Source organism: Scyliorhinus torazame, chromosome 19 (assembly GCF_047496885.1).
Source record: "Scyliorhinus torazame isolate Kashiwa2021f chromosome 19, sScyTor2.1, whole genome shotgun sequence".
NCBI lineage: Eukaryota > Metazoa > Chordata > Chondrichthyes > Carcharhiniformes > Scyliorhinidae > Scyliorhinus > Scyliorhinus torazame.
This window is the reverse complement of record NC_092725.1, coordinates 7,576,054-7,586,527: the sequence shown is the minus strand read 5'-3', so window position 1 is coordinate 7,586,527 and position 10,474 is coordinate 7,576,054. Positions and strand designations below refer to the sequence as shown.

Here is a 10,474-nt window from a genome sequence, read left to right as displayed (position 1 = left end):
GGAACATCGAGATGTGGGGAGTCCTGTACCCCGGGGAGTGTCGAGGTTTGGGGCAGTCCTCTACCACGGGGAGTGTCGAGATGTGGGGAGTCCTGTACCCCGGGGAGAGTCGAGGTTTGGGTGGTCCTGTACCCCGGGGAGTGTCGAGGTTTGGGGGAGTGCTGTACCCTGGGGAAAGACGGGGTTTGGAGGTCCTGTACCCCGGTGAGTGTCGAGGTTTGGGGGAGTCCAGTACCCCGGGGAGTGTCGAGGTTTGGGGGAGTCCAGTACCCCGGGGAGTGTCGAGGTTTGGGGGAGTCCAGTACCCCGGGGAGTGTCGGGGTTTGGGGGGGTCCTGTACCCCGGGGAGTGTCGAGGTTTGGGGGTCCTGTACCCCATGGAGTGTCAAGGTTTGTGGGTGTCCTGTTACCCGGCGGGTGTCGGCATTTGGGGGAGTGCTGTACCCCGGGGAGTGTCGGCATTTGGGGGTCCTGTACCCCGGGGAGTGTCGGGGTTTTGGGGAAGTGCTGTACCCCGGGGAGTGTCAGGATTGGGGGGTCCTGTACCCCGGGAGTGTCGGGGTTTGGAGTGTCCGGTACCCCAGGGAGTGTCGAGGTTTGGGGGGTCCTGTACCCCGGGCAGTGTCGAGGTTTGGGGGGGTCCTGTACCCCGGGGAGTGTCGAGGTTTGGGGGAGTGCTGTACCCCAGGGGGAGTCGAGGTTTGGGGGAGTGCTGTACCCCGGGGAGTGTCGAGGTTTGGGGGTCCTGTACCCCGGGGAGTGTCGAGGTTTGGGTGGTCCTGTACCCCGGGGAGTGTCGGGGAGTGCTGTACCCCGGGGTGTCGGGGTTTAGGGGGGTCCTGTACCCCGGGGAGTCTCGGGGTTTGTGGGGGTCCTGTACCCCGGGGAGTGTCGAGGTTTGTGGGTCCTGTACCCCGGGGAGTGTCGGGGTTTGTGGGAGTGCTGTACCCCGGGGAGTGTCGGGGTTTGGGGTGTCCGGTACCCCAGGGAGTGTCGAGATTTGGGGGGGTACTGTACCCTGGGGAGTGTCGAGGTTTGGGGGAGTGCTGTACCCCGGGGAGTGTCGGGGTTTGGGAGAGTGCTGTACCCCGGGGAGTGTCGAGGTTTGTGGGTCCTGTACCCCGGGGAGTGTCGAGGTTTGTGGGAGTGCTGTACCCCGGGGAGTGTCGGGGTTTGTGGGTCCTGTACCCCGGGGAGTGTCGGGGTTTCGGGGAGTGCTGTACCCCGGGGAGTGTCGGGGTTTGGGGTGTCCGGTACCCCAGGGAGTGTCGAGGCTTGGGGGGGGTCCTGTACCCCGGGGAGTGTCGAGGTTTCGGGGAGTGCTGTACCCGGGGAGTGTCAGGGTTTGGGGGTCCTGTATCCCAGGGAGTGTCGAGGTTTGGGGGGGTCCTGTACCCCGGGGAGTGTCGAGGTTTGGGGGTCCTGTACCCCGGGGAGTGTCGGGGTTTGGGGGAGTGCTGTACCCCGGGGAGTGTCGAGGTTTGGGGGGCCCTGTACCCCGGGGAGTGTCGAGGTTTGGGGGGCCCTGTACCCCGGGGAGTGTCGGGGTTTGGGGGGTCCTGTACCCCGGGGAGTGTCGGGGTTTGGGGGAGTGCTGTACCCCGGGGAGTGTCGAGATTTGGGGGAGTACTGTACCCCGGGGAGTGTCGAGGTTTGGAGGGTCCTGTACCCCGGGGAGTGTCGAGGTTTGGAGGGTCCTGTACCCCGGGGAGTGTCGAGGTTTGGAGGGTCCTGTACCCCGGGGAGTGTCGGGGTTTGGGGGAGTGCTGTACCCCGGGGAGTGTCGAGATTTGGGGGAGTACTGTACCCCGGGGAGTGTCGAGGTTTGGAGGGTCCTGTACCCCGGGGAGTGTCGAGGTTTGGAGGGTCCTGTACCCCGGGGAGTGTCGGGGTTTGGGGGGTGGGGGTTATGTTGAAGGAGAATGCATATGCGTCAGTTGCAAACAGAATGTGAAACTGAGACCTTTTGTTTTAATCAATAGCATTTATTATTTATCGGGGTGACGTTTATTTCACAGCTTGTTCAAAGTAATAGTTTTTGTTTTGTGATGAAGCAGTTGCGAATCGGGTGATGTTGCCCAGCTGGAGTGAGAGGGGGACTGCGATCCTGTCAGTCTGACTGGTCTCTACATCCACTGCCATAGAACATCGAATAGCAGTCCCTTCACCTCCACTCCTACACTCTCTCTCTCTGTCTCTGCACTGCCACACTCTCTCTACCTCTCTGTGTGTCTCTCCCCCCTTTCTCTCTCTCCTCCTCTATCTCTCTCCTCCTCTATCTCTCTCCTCCTCTATCTCTCTCCTCCTCTATCTCTCTCTCTCCCCCTCTATCTCTCTCCCCATCCCTCTCCCTCTTTGTCTAACCCTCTATCTCTCTCTCCCTCTATCCCTCTATCTCTCTCTCCCTCTATCCCTCTATCTCTCTCTCTTTCCCTCTCTCTCTCTCTTTCTCTCTCTCCCTCCATCTCTCTCTATCCCTCCATCTCTCTCTATCCCTGTCTTTCCCTCTCTCTCTTTCTTTCTCTCTCTCTCTCTCCCTCTTTCTCTCTCTCTCCCTCTAACTCACTCTATCTCTCTCTATATCTCTCTCTATAACTCTCTCTCTCGCTCTCTCCCTCTATCTCTCTCGACCCCCCTCCTCCTCCTCTCTCTCTCTCTCTTTCTCCTCTCTCTCTCTCTCTCCCCCTTCCTCTCTCTCTCTCTCTCTCCCCCCTCCTCCATTCTCTCTCTTCCTGCCCTGCCCTGCTGGGTCGGAGAATGTGAGCCTCCATATCCGCCTCTGTCGACCACCTTTCCGCTTGTTCCACAGCAGACCCGCCAACCCCTCTCCCGGAGATCTAACTCCTGCCCGATGCAGCCCACGCGATTCAAAATGGCCGCCCCTTCCTCAACCTCAAAACAAGGTTCGCCGCTGAAATTTTTAAAAATGGAAAAGCCCCGGAGGGAAGAAACAGCGAAGGGAGAAACACGAACATTCCTGGAAAACTTTACACGCTTGCCGTCACACTCGGGGTCCTCCACCTCCCCCCCCACCCCCCACCCCCCCCCCCCCCCCCCCCCCCCCCACCCCCAGCCTCCCAAAGAGACTCTCCGTCAGGATTACACACCTCCTCAGCCCAAGTGGACCCTGCCCTCGGCCATTGGGAACCAATCATATCTCCCCTCAGCCGAGCTCATCCCAAAGAAGGGCGGTACACGGGGGGTCCCTGACGGAGACAATCCCTCTCTAACAGGGGTCCCTGACGGGGAGACTCCCTCTCTAACAGGGGTCCCTGACGGAGAGACTCCCTCTCTAACAGGGTCCCTGACGAAGAGACTCCCTCTCTAACAGGGTCCCTGACGGAGAGACTCCCTCTTTAACAGGGTCCCTGACGGAGAGACTCCCTCTCTAACAGGGGTCCCTGACAGAGAGACTCCCTCTCTAACAGGGGTCCCTGACGGAGTGACCCTCTCTATCAGGGTCCCTGACGGAGAGACTCCCTCTCTAACAGGGGTCCCTGATGAGAGACTCCCTCTCTAACAGGGTCCTTGACGGAGAGACTCCCTCTCTAACAGGGTCCCTGACGGAGAGACTCCCTCTCGAACAGGGGTCCCTGACGGAGTGACTCCCTCTCTAACAGGGTCCCTGACAGAGTGACTCCCTCTCTAACAGGGTCCCTGACAGAGAGACTCCCTCTCTAACAGGGTCCCTGACGGAGAGACTCCCTCTCTAACAGGGGTCCCTGACGGAGAGACTCCCTCTCTAACAGGGTCCCTGACGGAGAGACTCCCTCTCTAACAGGGGTCCCTGACGGAGAGACTCCCTCTCTAACAGGGGTCCCTGACGGAGAGACTCCCTCTCTAACAGGGGTCCCTGACGGAGAGACTCCCTCTTTAACAGGGTCCCTGACGGAGAGACTCCCTCTCTAACAGGGGTCCCTGACAGAGAGACTCCCTCTCTAACAGGGGTCCCTGACGGAGTGACTCCCTCTCTAACAGGGGTCCCTGACGGAGTGACCCTCTCTATCAGGGTCCCTGACGGAGTGACCCTCTCTAACAGGGTCCCTGACGGAGTGACCCTCTCTAACAGGGTCCCTGACGGAGAGACTCCCTCTAACAGGGGTCCCTGACGGAGAGACTCCCTCTCTAACAGGGGTCCCTGACGGAGAGACTCCCTCTTTAACAGGGTCCCTGACGGAGAGACTCCCTCTCTAACAGGGGTCCCTGACAGAGAGACTCCCTCTCTAACAGGGGTCCCTGACGGAGTGACCCTCTCTAACAGGGGTCCCTGACGGAGTGACCCTCTCTATCAGGGGTGGAGAGCGAACCATCATATCAAAGTTAGAATCCAATTTAATCGGGGATTGGCGATCGCTTTGCTGTTTCTTCCTCGGGGTTTTACCGATCATCTCCGTGACGCTGTGGCGTGACCGCCCAGCTATCATGCTTTATTCTCCAGTGCTGCGATTCGCTTCTCCTGCTCCTGAACCTGGGTCTTCAGCACCTTCACCTCTTCGATCAGCCTCTCGAGCGCCGAGCTCTGCAACAGGTTAAAGGTTAGAGGTGTGACTCCAGGCTCCGGCGAGAGCGTCCCTCTCGACTCTCCCCCCCCCCCCCCCCGCCACCTCGCCCGCCCCCCCCCCCCCTCCCCCCCCCCCCCGCCACCTCGCCCACCCAGAGATGCCTCTGCCCTCGATCGAGCCTGTGGCTAATCTCCGCTCCCTCAGCTCTGCCTCCCTCCCCGGCACTCTTCCCCTCGATCCTGGCCTGGGATCCACTCTGCGACCGAGCGCCCCGCGGCCCACTGTGGGGCGGGGACGAGAATTCCCACGGATCACATCCCTCCGGGAGGAAACCTTCCCTCCTCGTCTCAGTCCAAAATGGCCGACGCCTTACCCTGACCAGGAACCGGACAGCGCGCTCCAGGGGCGGCATCACCAACGCCCTGTATCACTGCAGCGAGACCACCTCACTCCCAATCCGTCAGCGATCACCGGGTCCCTCACTGTGACAACCCCGCCAATTGGAAATCGGATTCGCGCCACTCACCGACACAGTTGCCTCGGCACCGGCAGTTGACGTCCAGTGCGAACCTTCCTTCACATCCAGCACCTTCCTGCACACCTTGAACTCGTGAGACTTGGCTGTGTACTCGTTCTTCAGGGAGATGTAGATGGGGTCGGCATCCTTCCCACCGAACCACTGCTCGGCATCGAGAGCAGGCTCGGGACCAATGGTGTCTGGGTACAGGTCGTCCTGGAACATGTCTGACTGAGGGACGGAGAAATAACACCAGGCGTCAGGTCCTGAGGGAGTGCTGCACTGTCAGAGGGTCAGTACTGAGGGAGTGCTGCACTGTCAGAGGGTCAGTACTGAGGGAGTGCCGCACTGTCAGAGGGTCAGTACTGAGGGAGTGCCGCACTGTCAGAGGGTCAGTACTGAGGGAGTGCTGCACTGTCAGAGGGTCAGTACTGAGGGAGTGCTGCACTGTCAGAGGGTCAGTACTGAGGGAGTGCTGCACTGTCAGAGGGTCAGTACTGAGGGAGTGCCGCACTGTCAGAGGGTCAGTACTGAGGGAGTGCTGCACTGTCAGAGGGTCAGTACTGAGGGAGTGCTGCACTGTCAGAGGGTCAGTACTGAGGGAGTGCCGCACTGTCAGAGGGTCAGTACTGAGGGAGTGCCGCACTGTCAGAGGGTGAGTACTGAGGGAGTGCTGCACTGTCAGAGGGTCAGTACTGAGGGGGTGCCGCACTGTCAGAGGGTCAGTACTGAGGGAGTGCCGCACTGTCAGAGGGTCAGTACTGAGGGAGTGCCGCACTGTCAGAGTGTCAGTACTGAGGGAGAGCTGCACTGTCAGAGGGTCAGTACTGAGGGAGTGCCGCACTGTCAGAGGGTCAGTACTGAGGGAGTGCTGCACTGTCAGAGGGTCAGCACTGAGGGAGTCCCGCACTGTCAGAGGGTCAGTATTGAGGGAGCGCCGCACTGTCAGAGGGTCAGTACTGAGGGAGTGCCGCACTGTCAGAGGGTCAGTACTGAGGGAGTGCTGCACTGTCAGAGGGTCAGTACTGAGGGAGCGCTGCACTGTCAGAGGGTCAGTACTGAGGGAATGCCGCACTGTCAGAGGGTCAGTACTGAGGGAGCGCCGCACTGTCAGAGGGTCAGTACTGAGTGAGTGCCGCACTGTCAGAGGGTCAGTACTGAGGGAGTGCCGCACTGTCAGAGGGTCAGTACTGAGGGAGTGCCGCACTGTCAGAGGGTCAGTACTGAGGGAGTGCCGCACTGTCAGAGGATCAGTACTGAGGGAGCGCCGCACTGTCAGAGGGTCAGTACTGAGGGAGTGCTGCACTGTCAGAGGGTCAGTACTGAGGGAGTGCTGCACTGTCAGAGGATCAGTACTGAGGGAGTGCCGCACTGTCAGAGGGTCAGTACTGAGGGAGTGCCGCACTGTCAGGGGATCAGTACTGAGGGAGCGCCGCACTGTCAGAGGGTCAGTACTGAGGGAGCGCCGCACTGTCAGAGGGTCAGTACTGAGGGAGCGCCGCACTGTCAGAGGATCAGTACTGAGGGAGCGCCGCACTGTCAGAGGGTCAGTACTGAGGGAGTGCTGCACTGTCAGAGGGTCAGTACTGAGGGAGTGCCGCACTGTCAGAGGATCAGTACTGAGGGAGTGCTGCACTGTCAGAGGGTCAGTACTGAGGGAGTGCTGCACTGTCAGAGGGTCAGTACTGAGGGAGTGCCGCACTGTCAGAGGGTCAGTACTGAGGGAGTGCCGCACTGTCAGAGGGTCAGTACTGAGGGAGTGCTGCACTGTCAGAGGGTCAGTACTGAGGGAGCGCCGCACTGTCAGAGGGTCAGTACTGAGGATGTAAACATACCTTTCGTGGGACAGTCATTCCGATGGGTTCACATTTCCTCTCCTGAAGCTTGTAAAACCTGAAAGGTAGGAAGGAGAGATTTATTCCGCTGGTTCACTGGCTTGGACTGCTCCTGCCCCACTGCCCAGTGCCCGCAGGGCCCAATGCCCCACTGCCCAGTGCCCGCACGGCCCAGTGCCCGCACGGCCCACTGCCCAGTGCCCGCACGGCCCACTGCCTCCCTGCCCAGTGCCCGCACGGCCCACTGCCGTGCCCAGTGCCCCGCACGGTCCACTGCCCTGCCAGTGCCCGCACACAGCCCACTGCCTCCCTGCCCAGTGCCCGCACGGCCCACTGCTTCCCTGCCCAGTGCCCGCACGGCCCACTGCCTCCCTGCCCAGTGCCCGCATGGCCCACTGTCTCCCTGCCCAGTGCCCGCATGGCCCACTGCCTCCCTGCCCAGTGCCCGCTCGGCCCACTGCCTCCCTGCCCAGTGCCCGCACGGCCCACTGCCTCCCTGCCCAGTGCCCGCTCGGCCCACTGCCTCCCTGCCCAGTGCCCGCACGGCCCACTGCTTCCCTGCCCAGTGCCCGCACGGCCCACTGCCTCCCTGCCCAGTGCCCGCATGGCCCACTGTCTCCCTGCCCAGTGCCCGCATGGCCCACTGCCTCCCTGCCGAGTGCCCGCTCGGCCCACTGCCTCCCTGCCCAGTGCCCGCATGGCCCACTGCCTCCCTGCCCAGTGCCCGCACGGCCCACTGCCTCCCTGCCCAGTGCCCGCACGGCCCACTGCCTCCCTGCCCAGTGCCCGCACATACGGCCCACTGCCCTGCCCAGTGCCCGCGCATACGGCCCTCTGCCTCCCTGCCCAGTGCCCGCACGGCCCACTGCCTCCCTGCCCAGTGCCCGCCCGGCCCACTGCCTCCCTGCCCAGTGCCCACACGGCCACTGCCTCCCTGCCCAGTGCCCGCACAGCCCACTGCCTCCCTGCCCAGTGCCCGCACAGCCCACTGCCCTGCCCAGTGCCACACGGCCCACTGCCTCCCTGCCCAGTGCCCACACGGCCCACTGCCTCCCTGCCCAGTGCCCGCGCAGACGGCCCACTGCCTCCCTGCCCAGTGCCCGCGCATACGGCCCACAGCCTCCTTGCCCAGTGCCCACACAGCCCACTGCCTCCCTAACCAGTGCCCGCACGGCCCAGTGCCTCCCTGCCCAGTGCCCGCACGGCCCAGTGCCTCCCTGCCCAGTGCCCGCGCATACGGCCCTCTGCCTCCCTGCCCAGTGCCCGCACGGCCCACTGCCTCCCTGCCCAGTGCCCGCACGGCCCACTGCCTCCCTGCCCAGTGCCCGCAGGGCCCACTGCCCTGCCCAGTGCCCGCACAGCCCACTGCTTCCCTGCCAGTGCCCACACGGCCCACTGCCTCCCTGCCAGTGCCCGCATGGCCCACTGCCTCCCTGCCCAGTGCCCGCACGGCCCACTGCCTCCCTGCCCAGTGCCCGCTCGGCCCACTGCCTCCCTGCCCAGTGCCCGCATGGCCCACTGCCTCCCTGCCCAGTGCCCGCATGGCCCACTGCCTCCCTGCCCAGTGCCCGCATGGCCCACTGCCTCCCTGCCCAGTGCCCGCATGGCCCACTGCCTCCCTGCCCAGTGCCCGCGCATACGGCCCACTGCCTCCCTGCCCAGTGCCCGCGCATACGGCCCACTGCCTCCCTGCCCAGTGCCCGCACGGCCCACTGCCTCCCTGCCCAGTGCCCGCACGGCCCACTTCCTCCCTGCCCAATGCCCGCGCATACGGCCCTCTGCCTCCCTGCCCAGTGCCCGCACGGCCCACTGCCTCCCTGCCCAGTGCCCGCCCGGCCCACTGCCTCCCTGCCCAGTGCCCACACGGCCCACTGCCCTGCCCAGTGCCCCACGGCCCACTGCCTCCCTGCCCAGTGTCCACACGGCCCACTGCCTCCCTGCCCAATACCCGCGCATACGGCTCACTGCCTCCCTGCCCAATGCCCGCACGGCCCACTGCCCTGCCCAGTGCCCACACGGCCCACTGCCTCCCTGCCCAGTGCCCACACGGCCCACTGCCTCCCTGCCCAGTGCCCGCACGGCCCACTGCCCTGCCCAGTGCCCACACGGCCCACTGCCTCCTGCCCAGTGCCCACACGGCCCACTGCCTCCCTGCCCAGTGCCCGCGCAGACGGCCCACTGCCTCCCTGCCCAGTGCCCACACGGCCCACTGCCTCCCTGCCCAGTGCCCGCGCATACGGCCCACTGCCTCCTTGCCCAGTGCCCACACGGCCCACTGCCTCCCTGCCCAGTGCCCGCACGGCCCACTGCCTCCCTGCCCAGTGCCCGCACGGCCCACTGCCTCCCTGCCCAGTGCCCGCACGGCCCACTGCCTCCCTGCCCAGTGCCCGCACGGCCCACTGCCTCCCTGCCCAGTGCCCGCACGGCCCACTGCCTCCCTGCCCAGTGCCCGCACGGCCCTCTGCCTCCCAGCCCAGTGCCCGCACGGCCCACTGCCTCCCTGCCCAGTGCCCGCATGGCCCACTGCCTCCCTGCCCAGTGCCCGCACGGCCCACTGCCTCCCAGCCCAGTGCCCGCACGGCCCACTGCCTCCCTGCCCAGTGCCCGCACGGCCCTCTGCCTCCCAGCCCAGTGCCCGCACACGGCCCACTGCCTCCCAGCCCAGTGCCCGCACGGCCCTCTGCCTCCCAGCCCAGTGCCCGCACACGGCCCACTGCCTCCCAGCCCAGTGCCCGCGCATACGGCCCACTGCCTCCCAGCCCAGTGCCCGCACACGGCCCACTGCCTCCCAGCCCAGTGCCCGCACGGCCCTCTGCCTCCCAGCCCAGTGCCGCACGGCCCACTGCCTCCCAGCCCAGTGCCGCATGGCCCACTGCCTCCCAGCCCAGTGCCCGCACGGCCCACTGTCTCCCTGCACAGTGCCCGCACGGCCCTCTGCCTCCCAGCCCAGTGCCCGCACACGGCCCACTGCCTCCCTGCCCAGTGCCCGCACACGGCCCACTGCCTCCCTGCCCAGTGCCCGCGCATACGGCCCACTGCCTCCTTGCCCAGTGCCCGCACGGCCCACTGCCTCCCTGCCCAGTGCCCGCACGGCCCACTGCCTCCCAGCCCAGTGCCCGCACGGCCCACTGCCTCCCTGCACAGTGCCCGCACGGCCCTCTGCCTCCCAGCCCAGTGCCCGCACGCGGCCCACTGCCTCCCTGCCCAGTGCCCGCACACGGCCCACTGCCTCCCTGCCCAGTGCCCGCGCATACGGCCCACTGCCTCCCTGCCCAGTGCCCGCGCATACGGCCCACTGCCTCCTTGCCCAGTGCCCACACGGCCCACTGCCTCCCAGCCCAGTGCCCGCACGGCCCAGTGCCTCCCTGCCCAGTGCCCGCACGGCCCACTGCCTCCCTGCCCAGTGCCCGCACGGCCCACTGCCTCCCTGCCCAGTGCCCGCACGGCCCACTGCCTCCTGCCCAGTGCCCGCACGGCCCTCTGCCTCCCAGCCCAGTGCCCGCACGGCCCACTGCCTCCCTGCCCAGTGCCCGCATGGCCCACTGCCTCCCTGCACAGTGCCCGCACGGCCCACTGCCTCCCAGCTCAGTGCCCGCACGGCCCTCTGCCTCCAGCCAGTGC

General features: G+C 65.2%; 1 protein-coding gene across 1 annotated transcript in view; it reads right to left on the bottom strand.

Moving 5' to 3' along the window:
* Positions 1-1,963: 1,963 nt before the first annotated feature.
* LOC140396613 (uncharacterized) overlaps positions 1,964-10,474 on the bottom strand; it is a 165,361-nt gene continuing 156,850 nt past the window's right edge. The window contains 3 exon segments of the mRNA XM_072485408.1: positions 1,964-4,518; positions 5,028-5,249; positions 6,854-6,911. Of these exon segments, the coding sequence (XP_072341509.1) occupies positions 4,420-4,518; positions 5,028-5,249; positions 6,854-6,911 (379 nt within the window). The 3' untranslated portion in view covers positions 1,964-4,419.